Below are 25,640 nucleotides of genomic sequence, written 5' to 3'. Positions count from 1 at the left end.
GATTCCACTCTGCTATTTTTATCTCAAACAATATATGCTGTCCTCTGCCATTTTATTTATTTATCTATCAATTCTCTCAAGTTTGCTTATGTTGCTTTCTGACTCTGGGACCTGAAGAAATCAAGCATATGATTGACAATGTTTTGCTGGTTATATGTACTTCCTAGATCAAAGTTATGAAGGAAGCGTATTTACCTGAAATAAATGAAATGTACCAGAGAATTGATACCAAGTTACAGCAGGTAAATTGTCTTTGTAATTTTTTCAGATTTATTTGCTCACACATGATTCATAAACCCCCACAGTTGAGCTTTTGATTAATTTGTTTTCCCCATCAGCATTGCTTGTCACTGTATCATCTGTACTAATTCCCCCCCCCTCACCCCCAACCACCCCACAACCATGCATTGACACAGAAGAATTGGAATAGAAACATTTTTTTCACTTATGTTTTACTAGTTTTGCTACGAAGGGTCAATGCAATTTTTAATTCTCGTGTATGTTAACTTTGCTTTCCAGCATGACCCTCTTCCGCAACAACCGAAGTCAGAACAGCTTGAAAAGATGAAGGTATTCAAGGTCATGTTGGAGCGCTTGATAACATTCTTACAGGTCTCTAAAAACAACATCACACCTGCTTTCAAGGAGAAATTGGGTTTCTATGAGAAGCAGATTGTAGGTTTTCTAAACCCAAGCAGATACAGGGAGCCTATTCCTAATCTACAGCAAGGACAACTTCCCCAACCTCATATTCAACCCATGCAAGGACAACTTCCCCAATCTCAAGTTCCTCAATTGCAGTCCCATGAAAATCAACTGAATCCCCAGTTGCAATCAATGAATATGCAAGGTTCTGTACCAAAGATGCAGCAGAACAATATGTCAAGCTTGCTGCATGATTCTCTTTCAACTTTATCTGGGGATTCGACGTCACAATCAAACATGATGAATCCAATACAACCAGGCTCCAATCTAGATTCTGGACAAGGAAATGCACTGAGCTCATTGCAGCAGACACCTGTAGGAACTGTACAACAGAATCTCGTGAGCATTTCCCAACCAACCAATGTTAACACATTGTCAACACAAAGTGGGGCTAGTATGCTGCAGCCAAATATTCCCCTTCAGTCGAATTCCAATATGATTCAACACCAGCATCTAAAACAGCAGCAACAGCAGCAGCATGAACAACAGATGCTACAAACACAACAGCTTAAACGATTGCAGCAACACCAGAATTTAATGCAGAATCAACAGATGCAGCAGCAGCAGCAATTACACCGGCAAGCTCCATCTCCTATGACAGGAGATTCTGACAAACCAGTTTCTGGTATTTCCTCACTCTTAAATACTGGAAATATTGTACACCAACCATCTGTTGCACAAGCACTGGCTCCCTCCCTTGCAATTGGCAGTCCTGGGATATCTGCATCACCTTTGCTTGCAGACTTTACCAGTCCTGATGATGGTGCTCATGGCGGTGCTTTGACAACTGTTTCTGGCAAGTCAAATGTTACAGAGCAACCACTTGAGTACTTGATTGAAGCGGTTAGTGATGCTCTCCTTTTGGTTTTACTCCACCCCACCCTTATTTTGGAGGTTTCTGAAAAAGAAAGAAACTTCTTTGTGAATGAGATGGTGATGCTGTAATTTTTTTCCCACGTCAAATCTCTGTCTCCCAAAGCACTTAGTGCATCTGTCGGTGACATTGGCTCCGTTGTCAGTATGATTGACAGAATTGCTGGTTCTGCAGCTGGTAATGGATCTAGAACTGCAGCTGGTGAGGATTTGGTAGCAATGACAGGATGTCATCTTCTTTCGTTTTTGTCTTTTTTATTTTTCACGTGTTTCTCACAAGATGGGAACTCGAGTGAATAAAAAGTGCTGGGAAGTAATTTTTGTTGGAATTTCTTGTGTAACATCTTCTTTCGATGATGACCTCTTGGATGGCTGCATGAAGCTTGTTCCGCTTTAAATTTCAAGGTTAATCTATTGCTCTGAGCACTGGTGTTTCAATTTGAAACTTGAGTTGCAACTGAACTTAAATGAATGGTGTTGGATTTCGGCCTTCTATTTGTTTTAACTTGTACAGGGTTGAAGTGATAGTGATCTTATTAGAGTATGGTTTCCTAGTTTCTCAGTATGAAGTTGAATGTTTTGGTGATCTTATTAGTGATCTTATTAGAGTATGGTTTCCTACTGCTGGCACTTGCAGTAGCCAATGAGCACTGTAGAGTTTATATTGCAGCGTGAGATAAGGTTACCTCATTGGATTTTCATAAATTAAAGGGATTTCTCTTCTTTTCTTTGTCAATTACAGTGCTATTGTAATGTTTTCACAGAGTTCCCCCGGTTTGCAACTAATTCACTTGTATATCTTGGAGCATAGCCATAGCCATAAATGGAAGGTTCTTCCGGTTCAAGAAAACTAAACATGAAGCTCCTAACTAGAATTTTGGACAGAAGGGTGCCCAAGTAAACTCCTATATCCTGTTATCTAGAACCTTATTTAGTCTGCTGTGATGAAACATAAGCTATAGAGGGTCAGTAAGTTAAGCCTGATATTATTAGTGTAGCAAAATAAAATATCTAATTTCTAAAACACTTAAGATTTTATAGCATGAGGAGAGGAGAAGCTTTTTTTTTTGTTTTTTCATTTTTTTTTTTTTTTTTTTGTGATAGGAACATTAAAGAAAAAAAGTTTCCGGCTGGTTCATGTGCGAAAATACGAGGCATGTTAAGCAATTGGACCAGACTATCATATGTTTCAATGATACTTGTTGCAAGAGTCTCCTTAACCAATCCAATGTGCCTTGATATGTTTTTTTTTTTTTTTTTTTTCTCATTTGATACACAATTGAGGTACCCTTTTTCAGTTTCATTCGTAAATCTCGTCCCAAAACTGAAATTATTTATGAAACAATCAAGTTTAAAGTGTCAAATAGTAGTTTCCTCCTTGTTTCGGCAGGTAACTTTTGATGGGTCATTGGTGATTGTCTGGTGCAGCAGCTGCTCCAGATGGTCCTCACTATTGGGGCAGCCTATCGAGATTGTTTTCACGGACATTTTTAAAGACATTGAAAACGACAATCTTGCATTGATTAGTGCCAAGTATGAACACTTCAAACCCAAGCAACCCCCATCCTAAAAACACACATAACTTATCAACCTCAACCTACAGGCAAACAAAGGTTGAAACTGAGGTAAGACATCTAAAGCAAAAGAACATTTCAGCCTCTGTTTTTCCTAACATTTTTTTTCCTCAAGTGACCTCTAAAAAAAGCTGTAATATATGTATGAACAACACAAACAAACATGCAAAAAGAAAATATTTTTCAGGGAAACCCAAGTCCAAAAACTTAAAAAAAAAGTGTTAGTCTTCAAAATCAAAGCCTTCTATCATCTCCAAAGGTACAAAGCTGCGTTCCTAAACACAAGATGTTTTTTTTTTTTTAAAAGGAAAATCCTCGTACAACCTAACACAAAGCAAGAATCCAACAAAAATCAAAGACTAATGAAAGAAAAGACCAAAGAACTGAAAACAAACCACGGCTGGAATTAAGGGAAGAATCTAAAGCAATAGTTTCATATCTTATATAATACAGTCTATATTTTTAACTTTTTTTGGTGGAGGAATGTAATTTTTTCTAGACACCCCTACACTTTAATGTATTTGTAGGATGATGATTGAACATTCAACAACTCATACGATATATCTTGCCCAATTTCTTATAAGGTGTTTTATTCATAATATAATTTCTTAATATTGCTTTGTGTATTTTTTTCCTTTACAAGTGACAATACAATGATGTCTTTGCTTTTTACAAACAAAAACAAGTTTCTTTGAACTTCTTTTTGCAGACACCACTACCATTAGGACTCTTGAGAGAATTTAATTCATCATGCTTTATATTTGAAAATTTACATTTGTGTCTCAAATTATTTTGGTTTTTTTCCCCGCATGAAAAATATTTAGAAATCGGGTTTGCCATCTATACCACAAATGATTACTAGGTTAACAAGTACATCGAAATCATTAACAATAGTTTTATCCATCTGTTATCTCAATAATAAAATTAACTTCGCAATTATATATTCACACTTATATAATCTCAAATAATATTAATTAAAATGAATCAAAAAATTTATCACACTAATTTTGCAAAAAACAATTTAAATAAACAATTTAAGTTTTGCAATTGTGTATTTATTTATTTGTCTTTCTATGAGACACAATGTAATTTTCAATACAAATAAATTATAAATATTTTTCTTTCGACACTCTTCTAAAGTTATGATAAAAAAAAAAATGATTGATACTTCCATTGTTAGGATTTAAAACAACAATAGCATCTAAGAGGGATGGATTAAGTGTTGCATTAACTATATCAAAATAATGTAAATAAACACACTAAACATATATATCATAATAATCAACAATATAATTAAAATACTTAAAGTAAATAGATAAGGAAAGAGAGATTGCAAACTTAATTTTAAGGTGGTTCAGTAAGCCTACATCCACACCCCAAGTACTAACTGTATTTGAGTATTGTACTCTTTTACTAATATAAGTAAAAAATACAATACCCTTGATGAATCCACACTAAAAAATTACACCACTTGAAGATTTTTCTTTTTTAAGATTTGTTTTCTTGGTAACAATACATCACCAATGCTAGGAGTTTATCTACACTCATAAGTATTTACCATTATAATTTATTTACAACAAGATTCATTTTCTTATAGAGCAGATTGTATAATTAAAAAACTATAATTTCACTTTACATATATTATTTCACTGGTAATTATTATCCAGATATGCAACCTTTTTTTCCCTATCTTCTGTTTTTTTTTTTTTTCCTATCAACGCAACAACAAAGGAAAATACCATGCAACATAAAATTTATTTCCCAGTAGAATCAAGACAATAAGTACACAGATAACAGGAGATATATACACTTTACTTTTCCTATTAAAATTAAACTGTTTTTTAAAATCTATTTCAACATATAATCAATTATTGTTCCTTTTTACTATAATGATCAAGTTTCCACATAATATAAAACATGTATATAAATCAATAATCAAAATAAAAATTAAATTGAGATAATGATTAATTTTCCATAAAAATTTGGATAAAAAAAATATAATAGAAAAGAGTTTACAAAAACAAAAACAATGTCTCAGTTAGAATAATTTTTTCATTAATGAGTAGGCCCGCCACAGACCAAGAGGACAGCTTCAATGAAGCCATCCCAGCCGATGCAGGTGATTTCCCGTCGGCTGACATCTCCTCGCGCGCCTAGCACCCCGCCTCAATCTGAACATGCACCAGACAAAGTCGATGGAAAGACACCAGGGAGCCTCAGCAGCCGAGAAGAAAGCGCGGGAACACCCACCGCGCGAGAAGAAAGGTGAAAAACAGAGAGGGAGCGCGGTAAAGACCGTGAAGCCACAGGATTCACACACAGTGCACCGTGTTTTAATGAGCACTCTTTTATATATATATATATAATTCTTTTAGTTTTAGTTTTAGTTTGTTAGTTATGAACAGTGAAGCAGCACCAGAATATAATTCTTTTAGGCTCCGTTTGTTTGCAGGAAAGTGAATTCCTTTTGGAAAGTGAATTCCTGGAAAGTGAATTCCGATGTTTGGTAGTGTTTATGGAAAATGAACTGAAAAAACACTTTTCCGGTGTTTGTTTTTGTGTTATGGAAAATGAACTGCAAAATAATTTATGCTCAAAGAAGCTGATAATATACAATTCAGAAGTTCACAACGATCAATAACATCAACCATTTTAATTCTAAAAAATAATGTGATTATCGAATAATTAAATAAACATAAAGTTCGAAAATTATCTCGTATGCGGCAACACAATCGAGTTTATGGCTGGGTTCAATTCTACTCTATTTTGGAAGAATACCTACTTAGAGTTATATTACATTATATTTTATTATGCTATTAAACACATAATTTATAACTGAAATTATAAATATATATTATAATTGGTTCTACTACAACAATATGAATAAATTAACATAAAATTAAAGACAGTTTCATTCCTTCCCCGTATTTCGGTTTCATTCCCCTTCCCCGTGTAATTTTCTCTATTCTGCCTATCTCTAACTCTCTCCCATTAAATTAAAGACAATTTCATTCATTCTCCTCATTCGGTTTCATTCGTTCGGTTTCTGCTCCCATTTCATTCCACTGTCATTCCCATCTCATTCGGTTTGTCGTTCCCCTGGCAATCGGTTTGTCGTTCCCCTCTTAATCGGTCACTTACACTTCGGTTTCTCAGGCTTGCCTTTCATTCCCCTCTGATTCCCCTAATTCCCCTCATTCCCCCTAATAATTTTATTGCCTATCACTGTTCGTTCTCTCTTGCCTATCACAAATCATTCTCTCTTGGTTGTCTCTCTTCCCCTGTTCTCTCTCGGCTCTGTCTCACCAATCCCTTGTTCTCTGAAGAAGCAGGACACCATCACATATTGAAGGGGCAAGGAGCAGGAGAGCTAGACCTCAAGATCTGCTCATCATCCCCAGTTCTCATCCCTCTCTCACCCGACAGTTTACCCTCATGTTTGCGTCTCTCTTTGTGCTGGATCTGTCACAGGGTAGGGGCTAGTTGGGTTTTGTTGGGGATTTTGATTTCTCTCAAGAAGCTGCCGAATGTGTGAAGGAAAAATGGCTTGATTGTGATGCTTGAATTGGTTGGGTTTTTTCTGTGCAGATGTTGAATGTGCCGAATGTGTGAAGAAAAAATGGCTTGATTGTGATGCTTCAATTGGTTTGGTTTTTCTGTTTTTCTGTGCAGATGTTGAATGTGCCGAATGTGTGAAGAAAAAATGGCTTGATTGTGATGCTTTAATAGGTTGGGTTTTTCTGTTTTTCTATGCAGATGTTGAATGTGCCGAATGTGGAAGAAAAAATGTGTGTTTTATGGCTTGATTGTGATGCTTCAGTTGGTTGGGTTTTTCTGGGTTGAATGTGACGAGAAAGAAGAAAACTGGGTTGGGTATGAGAAAAAAAATTGATAGGCAGAAGATAAATTAACAGAAATAAAAGTTTTGTTGGAACAGACAAACAAGATCAAGGATTATTTGCTATTATTCTTTGATCTAAAAAATATGAATTCTTGCAAATCTAAAAAATACGAAAGAAGATGAAAAACATAAAAGAAATAATATACAGAAATAATATAGAAATTTGTTGAGAAAAAAAATACCTGAACTAAAGAGTGTGATTCAATCGTGCTTTTCAGTTGTTTTTGTTTTTGGACAGAGATGCAGAGAGATTTCTATGTTTTAACGGAGCTCAAAATAGGAAAGTGTTTTTCCTTTTTGATAAGGAAAGGAAAACACGTTCCTACGGGGAAAGGGAAAGTTTAAGTTGACTGGAATTGGTTTTCTTTGACTTATTTCCTGATAGTCACCAAAACATGGAAAAGTGAGGAAAATGAATTCCGAGAATTCATTCCATTTGAAACAAACAAAGCACTTTCCTGTTAGCGAATCTGGAAAGAATAAAATATTGCTACATGCATATCACTAATTTGAGTTTCAAATTTTTTTAGACTATTTATATAAATATTTATACGATTGTGAATTTTAGGGTTTGAAAAATTATTAGAGGTATATGTAAGTTAAACTAGAAATATTCATATTAAAATAAAAAAAGTCATCTGTCAAGCTCTGTTCACTTTGGTCCGACATTCTTCACCTCTCTCCACCTGAGCTCTCTTTCCTTCCTCCGCTCTAGGATACCGCCGCCATCTCAACCAATAAGGCTTCAAATCTCCACCAATAGGGTTAGTGTTTCTGGCCTCTTCATCTTCTATTTGTGCTGTGGTATTTAGTCTGCTGATATTCATTGGGGATTGAAAGGCCTCGTTTTATGACTTTGTTTTGCCTTCTTCTTATTTCTTTATTCTTTTGGGGATGTGGTATTTTCCTCTTTCTATTTACACTATTTGCTCCCTACAATATTTATTCTTTCAGAGAAGTAAATATATGCATAAATAACAAGAACAGGAGGGGAAGGGGAGTGGGGTTTGACAGTAAGTACTTGCTTAGAAGGGAATGCTTCTTTGGTTTAGAAGCACCATGAAGATTCTTTGCTTTGAATGGCCGAATACCCAGGATCCTAGCACCTTGACCTGAATGGTTGTGTATATTTGTTATGCATCCATATTTGGCTGAATTCTTTAATAAAGTACATGATATTAGACGGAAGTTCTTTTTAAATCTATTCAAGTCTGAATAAACTGATATTCCATTTTTCATGTTCTTGATGTGCTTTTGCTCTTCTTGCCGTTCCTGACTTTCTTTTTAAGGTCTATTCTAACATGCAATATGATTTTTTTTTTCTTTTTTGGTTGGCCCACTGTCCCAGGCGGAGAACCTGTCATGGACACGGGTGATTGGAGAATTCAATTGCGGCCTGACTCACGGAAAAGAATAGTCGACAAAATGTATGTGCAAGTGCTGCAAAATAGTAAATTTTTTATTTATATGAAAGAAAAGGAGAACGACAAAGGGTTAATTAAAATCAGCAGGATTGCCATGAGGCAACATCAAGTATCACACACCTCTTTTTTTTGTTTCATCTTTTCATTTGTTTCTCACGAGAAGCAAACTTGAAGGAACATAAAGTGCTGGGAAGTAATTTTTGTTGGAATTTCTTGTAATCTCTTCTTTTGATGATGACCTCTTGGATGGCTGCATGAAGCTTGTTCTGCTTTTAATTTCAAGGTTAATCTATTGCTATGAGCATACGTGTTTCAATTTAAAACTCGAGTTGCAACTGAACTTAAATGAATGGTGTTGGATTTGGGCCTTCTATTTGTTTTAACTTCTACAGGGTTGAAATGATAGTGATCTTAAAGTTGAAAAGCAGTAGACAAAAATCAATTAGCCACAATGGTGCATGGTTTCCTAGATTCTCAGCATAAAGTTGAATGTTTTGTTGACCTCTCTAACATCCAAAAATCATATAGACAGCTTCTGCTGGCACTTGCATTGGTCAATGAATACTGTAGAGTATATATTGCAGGTGTGAGATAAGGTTAACTCGTTGCATTTTTCATATATTGAAAGGATTTCTCTTCTTTTCTTTGTCAATTACAGCACATGCATAGAAGTTACTCAGAGTAAATGCTATTGTAATGTTTTCACAGACTCCCCTGCTTTGCAAACTAAGTCACTAATATATGAAGCTCGTAGCTAGAATTTTAGACAGAAGGGTGGCCAAGTAAAACTCCTATAATCTGTACCTCTGGAATAATACAGGGAAAGGATGTCTATGTATTTTGATGTCTTATAATACTTGACCAACTCTTGCTTATCTCATTATTTGCTCGCTGTTGCTAACTTCTCTATACTTGCCTGGTCATTAAAAATGAAACGTAATGATTTGCATGTGCAGAATGGAGACAATAAAGAGGCATCTTTTGTTTCTGGTCAGGAGGGATTACAAGAACTCAAGAAATTTGCCATACGTTTTGAGGAAAAGATTTATACTACCGCCACCAATCAGGTATTTGCCTAATGCGAGGTTCAATAATTATGATATTCTCTTGACATGAATATACACATGCATTTATGCATGTACAAATGTGTGTGTAGTGTGCTTACACTTCCTCACCGTTCACTCTGTATGCAAGGCTGATTGGGAGTTCGCATCTTTTTGTTAATTCTCTTGACAAGTGTTTTATTTAGAGTGAACAAGTTCAAGTACAAGGGAAGTGTGCAAAAAGAAAATAGCAAATCAATACATAAATAATTAAATAAAAAGAGAGGAAACAGAAGTATATCCTCACAAAAGATGAAATGATAGAGCATATATCCATTTTCCTCCTCTTGTAACATGGATTGCTCTGAGATCTAATGTTTTGTTATTAATATCTGATTTCAGTATGATTATCTGTGTAAAATATCTCTGGAGATGCTTTCAATGGAGATCAGGTCTCAAAACACCATGCCCACTGCCCCCATGGATCCAGCAGGTTATAATGCAGCCGAGCATTGAATTTCTAAACATCTTACCTTTTGTTTTTTCTTCTCACATTGTTATCAAACTCTTTTACATTTTATTGCTGCATATTGCTATGTATATCGCCTTGCTGGAAAAATCTCATGATCACCTCCACAATGCTAATTCTATAATGCATGTGAAGTGTTTCATCCTTAACTTGTTAAGCAACAAGGACTGTGATGCATGGTATTTTATATTTTATGATTGAGATGGTAGATTTTAAAGATTTTCCTGTTTAGGAGGTAAGACGTCACTTTTCTTGCTTTTCTTTTCGAGAGAAAGCATTTGATCCTTTTTTCATATATAATAATGCTGGCAAGCATTGAATTTCTAAACATCTTACCTTTTGTTTTGTTTGTCACATTGTTATCAAACTCTTTTGCATTTTATGGCAAACATATTGCTATGTGTGTATGGCATGCTTTAATCAAAAAGTTGAGTAATTAATGAATGTTATGCAAGAATATTACAGATTGTTTTTGTTTTCTGCCTCCTCCTTTTTCTTTCCCCCCACCCTGAAAATTGTCATATTATTTTTTGTTTCAGCCGCCTCTTCTTCCCCCATCCCCGAAAATTGTCAGAGGACACTTTTATGCTTTGAATCAAATCCATCCCAATTCTTTCGCTCATAACTTTATGTGTGGGACTGCCGATGTTTCATTTGTCTTCCTTGTTCAGTGTGCCTTCTTTTTTTTCTGTGACATGGTTTCCCTTTTGCCTTTTATCTTGAACAGCATCCCATAGTATGTCCCCTGAAGTTCAGAATCAAGGGCTGTTTTCTCCCTATCCTATTGTCCACTGATCAGTCTCAAGCACGTCAGCAGTTGGTATCACAGAACATGCAGAATTGCTCATGGCATCTAATAGGAGTTCAAAGTTATGCTGGTTTACAAAGCGGCACTGCCTCCTGTCTCTGGTGTAACCCAGACTATCCCCAACACTGTTGTCCAGAATCCTAACATGCAGAGTATCCCTGGTGTTTCACAGAACTCAGTGGGAATTCAATGGGACAAGGGATTCCCTCCACTATGTTTGTCAATTTCTCAGAGACAAATGCCAGGGTAATGCTCTTTTTGGTAGCTTTATGTGCCACTGCTTCCCCTTGTGGCATTAGAAATGCCACTGGTATTGGAACTATTGCAATCACACACATGCATTTGTAACCACACGATGCCCTACAGTGCGGTGCACCAACTGTTCACCTCTCATAATGGTTCAAGTCAGCAATACTCTTTTAGGTAGCTTTATGTGCCACTGCTGCCACTTGTGGCATTAGTAATGCCACTGCTATTGAAACCATTGCAATCACACACGCATTTGTTACCACATCATACCCTCCAGTGCATTGCACCAGCTGTTCACCCTCGGATTCTGCATTTATATGATTACATAACATTTAGATGAAGTTCCTAATCCAAAAAGGACTTGTATTCCTATATAGGAAAATACTAATACCTAATGAAGCTCGCTATACTTTGCTCACACATGATTCATAAACCCCCACAGTTGAGCTTTTGATTAATTTGTTTTCCCCATCAGCATTGCTTGTCACTGTATCATCTGCACTAATCCCCCCCCTCCCCCCCAACCCCCAACCACCCCACAACCATGCATTGACACAGAAGAATTGGAATAGAAACATTTTTTTCACTTATGTTTTACTAGCTTTGCTACAAAGGGTCAATGCAATTTTTAATTCTCGTGTATGTTAACTTTGCTTTCCAGCATGACCCTCTTCCGCAACAACCGAAGTCAGAACAGCTTGAAAAGCTGAAGGTATTCAAGCTCATGTTGGAACGCTTGATAGCATTCTTACAGGTCTCTAAAAACAACATCACACCTACTTTCAAGGAGAAATTGGGTTTCTATGAGAAGCAGATTGTAGGTTTTCTAAACCCAAGCAGATACAGGAAGCCTATTCCTAATCTACAGCAAGGACACCCTCCCCAACCTCATATTCAACCTATGCAGCAACCCCAATCTCAAGTTCCTCAATTGCAGTCCCTTGAAAATCAACTGAATCCCCAGTTGCAATCAATGAATATGCAAGGTTCTGTACCAAAGATGCAGCAGAACAATATGTCAAGCTTGCTGCATAATTCTCTTTCAACTTTATCCGGGATTCGACGTCACAATCAAAACATGATGAATCCAATACAACCAGGCTCCAATTTAGATTATGGACAAGCAAATGCACTGAGCTCATTGCAGCTGACACCTGTAGGATCTGTACAACAGAATCTCGTGAGCATTTCCCAACCAACCAATGTTAACACATTGTCAACACAAAGTGGGGCGAGTATGCTGCAGCCAAATATTTCCCCTTCAGTCGAATTCCAATATGATTCAACACCAGCATCTAAAACAGCAGCAGCAGCAGCAGCATGAACAACAGATGCTACAAACACAACAGCTTAAACGATTGCAGCAACACCAGAATTTAATGCAGAATCGACAGATGCAGCAGCAGCAGCAATTACACCAGCAAGCTCCATCTCCTATGCCAGGAGATTCTGACAAACCAGTTTCTGGTATTTCCTCCCTCTTAAATACTGGAAATATTATACACCAACCATCTGTTGCACAAGCACTTGCTCCCTCCCTTGCAATTGGCACTCCTGGGATATCTGCATCACCTTTGCTTGCAGCCTTTACCAGTCCTGATGGTGCTCATGGCAGTGCTTTGACAACTGTTTCTGGCAAGTCAAATGTCACAGGGCAACCACTTGAGTACTTGATTGAAGCGGTTAGTGATGCTCTCCTTTTGGTTTTACTCCACCCCACCCTTATTTTGGATGTTTCTGAAAAAGAAAGAAACTTCTTTGTGAATGAGATGGTGATGCTGTAATTTTTTTCCCAGGTGAAATCTCTGTCTCCCAAAGCACTTAGTGCATCTGTAGGTGACATTGGCTCCGTTGTCAGTATGATTGACAGAATTGCTGGTTCTGCAGCTGGTAATGGATCTAGAACTGCAGCTGGTGAGGATTTGGTAGCAATGACAGGATGTCGTCTTCTTTCGTTTTTGTCTTTTTTATTTTTCACGTGTTTCTCACAAGATGGGAACTCGAGGGAATAAAAAGTGCTGGGAAGTAATTTTTGTTGGAATTTCTTATGTAACATCTTCTTTCGATGATGACCTCTTGGATGGCTGCATGAAGCTTGTTCCGCTTTAAATTTCAAGGTTAATCTATTGCTATGAGCACTGGTGTTTCAATTTGAAACTTGAGTTGCAACTGAACTTAAATGAATGGTGTTGGATTTGGGGCCTTCTATTTGTTTTAACTTGTACAGGGTTGAGGTGATAGTGATCTTAAAAGTACAAAGCATTAGACAAAAATCAATTAGCCACAATATATAGTGTATGGTTTCCTAGTTTCTCAGTATGAAGTTGCATGTTTTGTTGACCTCTCTACATCCAAAATCATATACACAGCTACTGCTGGCACTTGCAGTAGCCAATGAGCACTGATATAGTATTGCAGAGTGAGATAAGGTTAACTCGTTGCATTTTCATAAATTAAAGGGATTTCTCTCTTTTTCTTTGTCAATTGCAGTGCATGCATAAAAGTTTTCTTACTCAGAGTAAATGCTATTGTAATGTTTTTACAGAGTTCCCCTGGTTTGCAACTAATTCACTTTATATATCTGGAGCATAGCCATAGCCATAAATGGAAGGTTCTTCGGGTTCAAGAAATTAACCATGAAGCTCGTAACTAGAATGGCCAAGTAAACTCCTATATCCTGTTATCCAGAACCTTATTTAATCTGCTGTGATGAAACATAAGCTATAGGGTCAAGCCTGATATTATTAGTGGAGTTTTTTGTTTTTTTCAATTTTTTTTTTTTTGTTTTTTTTTTTTGTGTGATAGGAACATTAAAGAAAAAAAGTATCCGGCTGGTTGATGTGCGAAAATACGAGGCATGTTAAGCAATTGGACCAGACTATCATATGTTTCAATGATACTTGTTGCAAGAGTCTCCTTAACCAATCCAATGTGCCTTACTTGATATGTTTTTTAGCTTTGCTATCATCAGAGGCTTGATAATGGAAGGATTATTGTACTCTCTTACATGCACATTAATGTTGTGCTGATGAGCCAAAGAAGTTCTCCAAACAGAATATAAAGTTAAAAGGTAAGATAAAAACAGTTAAAAGATGAATATAAAGTTTAAAATGAAAGGGGAGAAAGCAAACCCTAAGCTCGTAAAGGATCCATGCATCAAATTTGGCATGGGTTTTGATGATAGGGAAACATCTAATTAGATGTGGCATTTAATTTGCTAAAATTTTTGTAAGAGGAGTGAAATTCATAGTTTTGAAACCCGGACCGGTCCGAGTGGAGGCCAAAACCCTCTTGGAAATTGACCCGGCCAGAACCGGTCGACCCGGGACTCGGTCCACCGGCCAGACTAGGGTGAGACCCGGTCAATTTTTTTATTTTATTTTCCCTGTCATTAACGACGTCGTTTAATGATATCTGAAGACTAAAATCCTAAAACGTGAAGACCCGGTCACTTTTGCTTCACAAGAAAAACAACACCGAATCTCAAACTTTAAAGCCTGAACAGAAGACAATTTTGCTTCACTCTATAGCTAATTATCTTGAAAAAAACTGGTGGGTTTTCTAAAACATTAAAAAAATTCAAATCAGAAGCCAAATTTGAGGTATGCAAAATAAATTTACTCACTCTCTTTTTTCTCTCTTGGCTTATTAAATTATGCAAGTTTAGTTACAGAGATAAAATGATTGGATTTTTTATTTGTGTTTTGAGTTGAATTTGTGTTTATACAAATGGGTTTTGTGGATTTGGTTTGATGTTAATGTATTGGGTGTGTATGAGATGATCGAGGTTAATGAAGCTGTGCTGTTGCTGTGGCTTTTGGGTGTTCTTTGTTTGTTTATTTTGATTATTATTTGATAAAATGATTCGGCCTGATGAACACAAGACTTCGAGTGATGGAGAGCATACAGGCAGCTCCGGTAGAACCGTATTCCTTGCGCATACGCTCATCTAGTTTCTCTTCATTCATATCTTCCAACCTTGACACTGAGGTAAAACTCTGCTTTTCCAACCTCCTGATGTTCTTGATATAAGTGTGTGCATGTGCTGTGGCATGCGACTCTGCGTTTTTTATCCATCCCAGTAGCTAGATAGACTCCGGGAAAAAGAATTTTGAGAAGTAGATGCTTTTCCGGTGCTTCTCTTTACTCTTCTCGTTGTTCCCAATTGTCTTGTCATAGCATATTTCCTGCTTTCAAACTAGTACTCGAACCAAATCACTGATCATGTGAAAATTGAGAAAGCAATCAAACTCTTTACATCGACTTCCAAGGTAAATCACTAAGAACCTCGGCTGCATCAGAGGTTCATCGTAAGTTGTTTTCCACGGGAAGTGAGCCCTGTGTTGCATTTGTTTTTACAGTCATCGGCATCCTTCTTCCAAGACAACAGTGTGCCGCTGGGCAGGCTAATTGGAATTCAACCGGGGAATGGAGCTTTGTATTTCCCGAGGAGAGTCCATGTAGATGAAGAAGAAAAGATAGGCATAAGAGCTATGAGGGCTGCAAGTTCTGAAGTCTCTGGAGCACGCAGGGCAGATATGTCTCAAGGGATCTGCATTCCTTTAGTGTTGGCACCCAAGAAAAGATGGGCAAAAGTAAGAGCAAGTCGAGACAATGATTTAGAGGATTTGAAGGGAAATAACATCGGTGGCATACATCGTTTCTGCTCTGCTTTTAGAAGGATTTATTGTAATTGAACAGCAATATCCATTTCACTGTAGCCATTTAGAAGTTCACATTCATTTTTTTTATATATAGTTTTTTTTGGGTTGACCTGGGTTAACCCGGGTCAACCCATTTGACCTGTTGATCCGATTATTTGACCTGGTCGGATTTCAAAACTATGGTGAAATCACATTGCAATGGCAACTGAGACGCATATATTTACTTTTCAGAATATAAAAAAAGATGAAACAAACATCTTATGCCATTTATGACCCATATTATAAATTTTGAGGACTGAAAAAGGCCTATAAATGGCAACATTTGTCTAACAACGACCTAGACAAAAGACTCCCTGATACTTAATCAATGTTAATATTCTATAACGAAGAGATTTTACATGGTTAAGCATGAACTCAACCATATTAAAAAATCTGGAACAGCCCACTGCAAGATGTTCAATTCTTGCTTAGTACGTAAAGAAATACAAAGATTTTAGTTATTTTAGTCATTTTAATAAATATTTTAGTTAATTTATTAAATTATATAATGATCTGATTTCTACGCATATTAAAAAATCAACTTTAATGATCAATTTTCTATAATTTCAGCATTACTAAAAACATCCAAACTAATAAACTATTAGTTATTTTAGTCATTTTAATAAACATTTTAGTTATGAATTCACCTAACTAAAAGAAAGCGCGGGGAACACCCACCGCGCGAGAAGAAACGCGAAAAACAGAGAGGGAGCGCGGGTAAAGACGGTGAAGCCACAGGACTCACACACAGTGCACCGTGTTTTAATGAGCACTCTTAGTTTTTATTATATATATATATATATATATAGTATTCTTTCAGTTTTAGTTTGTCAGTTATGAACAGTGAAGCAGCACTAGAAAACACTTCTTAAAGTTGAAAAGCAGTAGACAGAAAATCAATTAGCCACAATGGTGCATGGTTTCCTAGATTCTCAGCATAAAGTTGAATGTTTTGTTGACCTCTCTACATCCAAAATCATATAGACAGCTTCTGCTGGCACTTGCATTGGTCAATGAATACTGTAAGAGTATATATTGCAGTGTGAGATAAGGTTTAACTCGTTGCATTTTCATATATTTGAAAGGATTTCTCTTCTTTTCTTTGTCAATTACAGCACATGCATAGAAGTTACTCAGAGTAAATGCTATTGTAATGTTTTCACAGACTCCCCTGCTTTGCAACTAAGTCACTAATATATGAAGCTCGTAGCTAGAATTTTTAGACAGAAGGGTGGCCAAGTAAAACTCCTATAATCTGTACCTCTGGAATAATACAGGGAAAGGATGTCTATGTATTTTGATGTCTTATAATACTTGACCAACTCTTGCTTATCTCATTATTTGCTCGCTGTTGCTAACTTCTCTATACTTGCCTGGTCATTAAAAATGAAACGTAATGATTTGCATGTGCAGAATGGAGACAATAAAGAGGCATCTTTTGTTTCTGGTCAGGAGGGATTACAAGAACTCAAGAAATTTGCCATACGTTTTGAGGAAAAGATTTATACTACCGCCACCAATCAGGTATTTGCCTAATGCGAGGTTCAAATAATTATGATATTCTCTTGACATGAATATACACATGCATTTATGCATGTACAAATGTGTGTGTAGTGTGCTTACACTTCCTCACCGTTCACTCTGTATGCAAGGCTGATTGGAGTTCGCATCTTTTTGTTAATTCTCTTGACAAGTGTTTTATTTAGAGTGAACAAGTTCAAGTACAAGGGAAGTGTGCAAAAAGAAAATAGCAAATCAAATACATAAATAATTAAATAAAAAGAGAGGAAACAGAAGTATATCCTCACAAAAAGATGAAAATGATAGAGCATATATCCATTTTCCTCCTCTTGTAACATGGATTGCTCTGAGATCTAATGTTTTGGTTATTAATATCTGATTTCAGTATGATTATCTGCGTAAAATATCTCTGGAGATGCTTTCAATGGAGATCAGGTCTCAAAAACACCATGCCCACTGCCCCCATGGATCCAGCAGGTTATAATGCAGCCGAGCATTGAATTTCTAAACATCTTACCTTTTGTTTTCTTCTCACATTGTTATCAAACTCTTTTACATTTTATTGCTGCATATCGCTATGTATATCGCCTTGCTGGAAAAAATCTCATGATCACCTCCACGATGCTAATTCTATAATGCATGTGAAGTGTTTCATCCTTAACTTGTTAATCAACAAGGACTGTGATGCATGGTATTTTATATTTTATGATTGAGATGGTAGATTTTAAAGATTTTCTTGTTTAGGAGGTAAGACGTCACTTTCTTGCTTTTCTTCCGAGAGAAAGCATTTGATCCTTTTTCATATATAATAAATGCTGCCGAGCATTGAATTTCTAAACATCTTACCTTTTGTTTTGTTTGTCGCATTGTTATCAAACTCTTTTGCATTTTATTGCAACATATTGCTATGTGTATGGCATGCTTTAATCAAAAAGTTGAGTAATTGATGAATGTTATGCAAGAATATTACAGATTGTTTTTGTTTTCTGCCTCCTCCTTTTCTTTCCCCCCACCCTGAAAATTGTCATATTATTTTTGTTTTCAGCCGCCTCTTCTTCCATCCCCGAAAATTGTCAGAGGACACTTTTATGCTTTGAATCAAATCCATCCCAATTCTTTCGCTCATAACTTTATGTGTGGACTGCCGATGTTTCATTTGTCTTCCTTCAGTGCCTTCTTTTTTTCTGTGACATGTTTTTCGCTTTTGCCTTTTATCTTGAACAGCATCCCATAGTATGCCCCCTGAAGTTCAGAATCAAGGGCTGTTTCTCCCTATCCTATTGTCCACTGATCAGTCTTAAGCACATCAGCAGTTGGTATCACAGAACATGCAGAATTGCATGGCATCTAATGGAGTTCAAAGTTATGCTGGTTTACAAGCGGCACTGCCTCCTGTCTCTGGTGTAACCCAGACTATCCCCAACACTGTGTCCAGAATCTAACATGCAGAGTATCCCTGGTGTTTCACAGAACTCATTGGGGAATTCAATGGGACAGGGATTCCCTCCACTATGTTTGTCAATTCTCAGAGACAAAATGCCAGGTTAATGCTCTTTTTGGTAGCTTTCTGTGCACTGCTTCCCCTTATGGCATTAGAAATGCCACTGGTATTGGAACTATTGCAATCACACATGCATTTGTAACCACACGATGCCCTACAGTGCGGTGCACCAACTGTTCACCTCTCATAATGGTTCAAGTCAGCAATACTCTTTTTAGGTAGCTTTATGTGCCACTGCTGCCACTTGTGGCATTAGTAATGCCACTGCTATTGAAACCATTGCAATCACACACGCATTTGTTACCACATCATACCCTCCAGTGCATTGCACCAGCTGTTTCACCTCGGATTCTGCATTTATATGATTACATAACATTTAGATGAAGTTCCTAATACAAAAAGGACTTGTATTCCTATATAGGAAAATACTAATACCTAATGAAGCTCGCTATACTTTGGGAATAATTAAATACTAAATGGAAAATAAAACTGAGACTTGCAATATTTCATAATTTTCAACAAGTGTTAAAAATTACAGAAATACCCTTGTAGATGGAAAAACACACAAAAATACATGAATTCTAACATTTTGTTGTCTGAATTGAAATTTTTGTAGCATCCCTAGATTCTACAGCACAGACTGGACATGCGCAAAAGGCGCTGATTGGCAAGAGGAGATCTATCAGAAGGTAATTTCTTTGATTTACTGTTCATTAGATGGAGTTCATTATGCCATAGTCTTGCAAGATTTCAATGGAAAAAGGTCTCAAGAAAATAAGTGGGGATTATTCCATTGAATCATGACCATAACCAGTATAATCATGACCATATCCAGTATTGTTGAATTTTATAGAAAAATGAGGTTGAAATTTTTGAATGTCTCAAGTCACAGCTGCATGTTTGAGAAGGACAATTTTATTTTTTGTGCTTAGGAGACCAATATTTGCTGAGCAATTCTATAATGAAAAGTTGGTGACTGATGTTTTAAAAACTGGAGTTAAGGAATGGCTTAGAGTGCATGGAGATCATGTTAAAAGTGAAGCTGTAGAGAAGGCAATCACTCAAATTATGATGGTGAAGAAGCAGAGGAAATGAGTAGCAGAGCAAAGCAACGGCCAGGAAGGCTGTTGAGAAGGTGGATCTTCTTGCTCCGATTTCAATGCTTTGATTGAATAACTGAGGTGGGGTCGCCCTTAGAAACAAAGGCCATAGAATATTTTGTTTATACTTTAGTAGTGGTTTTGGCAATTTATTTTCAGACAAGTCTTAAGAGTTGAAAGAGTAATCACACCCGAGTCAATGACCAATCCAAATCAGTTTCCTTCCTAATGATTCAGGAATGAGAAGTCCAGCTTATATATTTAGCCCAAATAACTAATCAAATAGAAAGGATGAGCTTAGAGACAGTACACTACAAATTACAATAGCTAGACAAACAATCATCACAACAAAACTAGGAACGACTATCTCCCCAGTAACAAATTCACCTTCTGAAGTTGGAGAACTTGCGAAAACTAGCCACCACAAAATAGTAGCAAGCATCTATGCAGTCTTCGATGAAGTACAACCACCTGCGTCGCCAATATGGATTGATGTAGAGAACTGCTGCAATCGTCATCACCACAACTGTGTAACATACACCGAAACTGATGTAGAAAAACTCCATGTCTATGAAACCATCATCTCCTTGTTCATCATTAGGCACTGGCTGGGACAACACTGCTTCTTTACTACAATTGTTTTGCAATGGAGGCCCACACAAGAAAGGATTTTCTTCGTAACAGCTTTCGTCGAAGGTCCCAAACTGATATTTTCTCTCGGGTGTCCTACCTGACAAGTTATTGTGCGCCACGCTAAAAACTTCCAGTGTGGTAACTTCAGTAAGTTGTGGAGGGATGGCACCATTCAAATTGTTGTTAAGAAAGATCCAAACTCTCAATATGCTTTTAGGTTTGAGAATGTTGCAGGGATAGATCCAGTGAGATTGTTGTGTGATAAATTTAATGATAGTATCTCACTTAAGTTTCCAAATTCTGGTGGGATCGCTCCTATGAAGTTGTTATTGGAGAGATCAATACCAGACATGTAGCTGAGAAATTTCCCCTTGTAACCATAATACATATTTTTAGTTGTAAATTCTATCACTTCTGTAATGTTAGGCGAAAAATCCTTTACCAAGCTGTACACACTATACACCAGTGGTATACCCATTGTTTTCATCATAAGCTTTGTATACGGACAATGATGGAAAATACATCGTGAGATTCGTAAATGTTTTCTGGGAACTTTCCTTGAAAGTAAGATTGCCTAAACAGGAGGGTAGTGGACCAGAGAGCTGGTTTTGTGAAACATCCAAAATGCTTAATTGTTCTAACAAGCATAACTGAATACGAAGCTCACCATCAAAGTGATTAGCCCTTAGAAGAAGAACACTCAACGATGAAAGATTGCCAATCCAATTTGGAATGGAACCGATGAAGCTGTTATCTCGAAGATCCATCGTAACCAGGGAAGAGTTGTTATAAAATCCATATGTTAATGGACCACTCAATCTATTTTTGGATAGATGCAAATGGGTTAGAGACGGTGGATTAAAACAAGATGGTATATATCCGGACAAGCTATTCTTAGAAAGGTCCAAATATTCAAGCTGGTCAAGCTTACAAAAGTCTCTTGGAATCGAACCCCTAAAATGATTTTTGGACATATCAATTGCGCTAAGATGCGTAGAATTGACGAACCACCTTGGAAGCATGCCTGAAAATTGATTGTTACTCAAATCCAATATAATCCATGCTTTCCCCCCATATAATGAAAAATCTGATATCTGGCCCCAAAAGTTGTTACCACCTAGGTAGAGATATTCTAAAGTAGAAGAATTAAACACTGAGGTTGGTACTTGCCCACCCAAATTGTTGTTTGACAGCTTGAGAAACCATATTGTTGTTAGTTGTTCTAGTTTTACCATAGACAATTGATTGTTGGATAAATCCAAAATTGAAAAAGAGCTAATATTTCCTAAACAAGACGGAATAACAACCTGTGAATCCATTCTTAGCCATATTTAAGGTGTCTAGATTTGGAAAGATCAAACAAATGTCTTTTTGGAATTTGCCCATTTATGTTGTTGTTGGATATACTATCTAATTGGATCATATTCGAATATGGATGATCTTGCAACTGCCAAAGTACCAACAAAGGAGTTTTCGCTCAGATATAGTTCCTCCAATCGTGTATTGTTCTTAAGCAACCACGATGGAAACATTCCGGTGATGTTGTTATGGAGAGATCAAGGAATCTTAAGTTCGTATTGGTAATAGAGGAAGTCGGGAATTTCTACATTGAGTGCTTCTGATGTTTTCGACAAGCTAAAAAAACTAGTTGGAACTTTGGAATCAAAATTATCAAAGGCAGTAGGTTCTGTTACAAAGTCTATTGTTCTCACTGGAGAAGAACTTGAGGCTTGAGTGATTCATAAAAGGCTTCATTGAAGTGGAAACTTCAAAGAGGTTATTTGATAATGAGAGGAATTTAAGGGATATGAGGTTGGTAAGAGGACTAGAGGCAATATTTCCAGTAAACTGGTTTTTAGAAACATCTAATAGTTGTAGAGATGACAAGTTTCCCAAACAATCTGGGAGCGAACCTCCAAAATTATTTCCAGAGAGATCTAACTGCTTCAGATTCTTCAATTCACACCAACCTATACAATTTATCTCGAAACAGTCAAAATAGTGATGAAGTATCTTTTAGATATTAAAATGATACATGAAAGCATATGGATATAAATTCCTCAATTTCTTGATAAAAGGAATGTAACTTACTAGTGATAGATCCTGTCAGTTGATTGTAATGATAAATCTAATGACTCGAGTTTCCACAAATGTGATGATATGATCTCAAAACCTGCAAGAGAGTTGTTTCTAAGAGTAAGTCATAATCACGATATGCATAATAGATAGAAACTAAAAAATAATTAGAATTGATGAGATGTTGCTATTCAATTGATATATGATTCTCGAATTACACATAAAAAGAATGATAAAATGCTATATTTAATTATAATGAGCTCAACGAACGCATATTTAATTATATAATAGGTTGTGTACACTTCAAAGATTAAGAAATATTTTTAATCATTCTAATTTTGATCTTATTGGAAAACAAAAAACAATTTAAGGATATAAAGTTGTTAAAGATAGTCAAACATAATACAATGCTATCTTTAAATTGATCACCACATAGATATAAAGTCCTCATTTTTCATGATAATATAATGAGTGTTATTAATTATTGTTCTTGTTATCAATGAGAAGTTTTGAATAATCATTTGGATTTATTAATTTTAAATAATATAATATTTTTTTAAAAATTATGAAATGTTGTTTATTTTTAAATAATTTATTCTTTTAATATGTTTGTCATGGAGCTTCACAATATATTAGGGTGTCCTTTTAACACCACTCCTACGTTAGTTGTGAAAAAATTGATCTTTACATGGCATATAAAGTCCTCATTTTTCTGATAAAGAAACAATATAATTAAGAGAATGTCATGTGAAGCATTTAGGTAGAAACTACCTGCTCCTGTCAACATATTTTACGATATATCCAAAGACCTGAGGGATGAAAGCCCACTCAGAATTGATAAGATGCTACTGTGCATAGTTTAAAGGAAGAAGATAGATTGCAAGTATCCATTGATCTATACATGTAATTTTTTATCATCCTAGTTTTTGATCCAGCTAGCTCACTTTAATCTCTTCCTGTCTTGTTTAGAAAAAATTTATGGATAAGATCAAAGCTCCATAGATATAAATCTTCATAGATGAAAGCTAGCGCAATCAAACATGATGAAATGCTATCGTTGATTAATTATTAAATAAATATAAAGTCCTCAATTTCTTGATTACGAAACCGTATAAAAGAATGTCATGTAAAGCAGTTAGGTAGAAAATATATATAACTTACTAATGATACTAGCAGATCCCTGTCAACTGATTTGCGTGAAAGAATTAAAGACTTGAGAGATGAAAATCCAGTTAGAGTTGAAAAAAAATGCTATCGTTGCATTGATTCCCACCCATGCGAAGGTTCTCCAGCTTTTCAAACCTTGATGACAAGTCTTTGAAACCTGCATGATGTTTCTCAAAAGCATAGAAATGATATGAGAAGGAGAAAAGAAAAGGTTTCGAAGCTAAATAATTAAAAGGTTACCACAGAGGCTACCTCCTGATCCAGCTGTCAACTTCATTAAATGATAGATCCAAAGACTTGAGAGTGGAAAGCCCACTCAGAAATTGATAAGAATGCTGTTGTTCAATCGATTGCCACTCAGTTCAAGGTTCTCTAACTTTCCCAGCCTCATCGGTTGGAGTTGAAAACCTACAAGATATAAATAAAAAATATACAGTGAATAGATTAAAGGAAGAAGATAGATCGATTTGCAAGTATCCATTCTATACTTGTAAATTTTAATCAATCCTAGTTTTGATCTAGCTAGCTCATGACTTTAATCTCTTCCTGTCTTAATAGAAAAACAATTTATGGATAAGATGAAACTGAAAGCTACCTCAATCAAACATGATGAAATGCTATCGTTGATTATTAAATAAATATAAAAAGAACGTCACGTAAAGCAGTTAGGTAGAAATTATATATAACTTACTAATGATACTAGCAGATCCTGTCAGCCGATTGTATGAAAGATCTAAAAGACTTGAGAGATGAAAATCCAGTAAGAGATGGAAAAATGCTATCGTTGCATTGGATTCCCCACTTAGAAGAAGGTTCTCCAGCTTTTTTCAACCTTGATGACAAGTCTTTTGAAACCTACATGATGTTTCTTCAAAAGCATATTGGAAGGAAAATAAACGCATAGAAAAAAAATGATTATGAGAAGGAGAAAAGAAAAGGTTTTGAAGCTAAACTAATTAAAAGGTTTACCACAGAAGCTAAACCTGATCCTGTCAACCATTCTCTGATAGAATCCAAAGACTTGAGAGTGGAAAGGTTACCATTGAAACATGACAAAATGCTTTTATCATTATTATATCGGTTTTTGACTTAGGCCAAGTTCCCTTCAGTTTTTGATGATATGACTTCGAAGCCTGGAAAGAGAATCATCAAAGCAAGATAGTTGACATTAAACATCAACCAGCCTTGATTCATTTTATGATTATAATTAAGTGCTGAAACATTGAACTAACCTTCATTCTCCCAAGCAACCAACAATCCAGTAAAATTCCAATTCAAGACTTTGCAATTCTTTAAAAGGCTGAAACAAAGATGCGTTGAGAACCCAATCGCCCAAGCTGTAATCTCTTGCTCCACAAGAGAGAGTTGGATCACTCGCCTTGTAGTCGGATCACACTTGATCCTAGACCACTCACCAACAATTACTACTGTCCACCCAATCTCTCAAGTAAAATCCATATGGGTCGATCAAAGCTTGGATCTCCAAGAGACCAATCTCTCTTCCTCCAAACACCCATAACAACGACCATACCATTCGCCAACCAGAGTCAATAATGCTAGCAACATTAAAGCCCCATTCTTTTCATCATCATCTTAGAAAATTCTATGAACTACTACGTAGAATATTGTTGTTTGTTTAATGTGCCTTTGGGCAACCATAGAGGTCCTATTTATACTTTGTGCAGGTTCCATGTTTTGGGAATTGAATATTATTTTATTTTATTGTTGAGCACTTAGTCTATTTTGCCAGGTTGGGAAAAATATTCAAATTAGTTTTGTTGGAATGCAACCTCACCAAACAACTTGCGTCGATCGGGGCCGTATTGACTGGGA

General features: G+C 36.2%; 3 protein-coding genes and 1 pseudogene across 4 annotated transcripts in view; 3 read left to right on the top strand and 1 right to left on the bottom strand.

The window, feature by feature from the left end:
• LOC118060457 (mediator of RNA polymerase II transcription subunit 15a) overlaps window positions 1-20,026 on the top strand; it is a 54,814-nt gene extending 34,788 nt beyond the window's left edge. The window contains exon 6 of the mRNA XM_073405818.1: window positions 19,967-20,026. Coding sequence (XP_073261919.1) covers window positions 19,967-19,999 — 33 coding nt within the window. The 3' untranslated portion in view covers window positions 20,000-20,026. The remainder of the gene's footprint in view (window positions 1-19,966) is intronic.
• Window positions 778-13,312, top strand: LOC118060460 (uncharacterized). Of its 2 annotated transcripts, XM_073405817.1 has the most exons (3): window positions 778-1,301; window positions 1,362-1,548; window positions 12,903-13,312. In XM_073405817.1, exons 1-3 carry the CDS (start codon window positions 838-840, stop codon window positions 13,116-13,118), a joined length of 867 nt encoding a protein of 288 aa, XP_073261918.1. In that variant the 5' UTR covers window positions 778-837; the 3' UTR covers window positions 13,119-13,312. The 2 variants fall into 2 exon arrangements, with proteins under 2 accessions (XP_073261918.1, XP_073261917.1); XM_073405816.1 differs by having other exon boundaries at window positions 778-1,548.
• Window positions 17,157-19,053, top strand: LOC118060461 (mediator of RNA polymerase II transcription subunit 15a-like; annotated as a pseudogene).
• A 271-nt stretch (window positions 20,027-20,297) lies between the features above and the next one.
• On the bottom strand, window positions 20,298-25,341 carry LOC118060462 (uncharacterized). Its single transcript, XM_073405880.1, is given in 7 exon segments — window positions 20,298-20,749; window positions 20,751-20,777; window positions 20,779-21,019; window positions 21,087-21,681; window positions 22,259-22,534; window positions 25,040-25,107; window positions 25,223-25,341. Coding segments are annotated over 7 exon segments (1,761 nt in total). The 3' UTR covers window positions 20,298-20,314.
• Window positions 25,342-25,640: the final 299 nt, after the last annotated feature.

Source organism: Populus alba, chromosome 17 (genome assembly GCF_005239225.2).
Source record: "Populus alba chromosome 17, ASM523922v2, whole genome shotgun sequence".
Lineage (NCBI taxonomy): Eukaryota > Viridiplantae > Streptophyta > Magnoliopsida > Malpighiales > Salicaceae > Populus > Populus alba.
Note: the sequence above shows the minus strand (reverse complement) of the source record. Positions and strands in the feature narration are given on the sequence as shown.

What these genes read in the sequence shown, in the direction of transcription:
- LOC118060460 (XM_073405816.1), top strand. Translation starts at nt 838, where the DNA reads ATGAATATGCAAGGTTCTGTACCAAAGATGCAGCAGAACAATATGTCA. An exon ending in TTGAGTACTTGATTGAAGCG is followed by an intron (nt 1,549 to 12,902) that starts GTTAGTGATGCT and finishes TTTTTTTCCCAG; the next exon opens with GTGAAATCTCTGTCTCCCAA.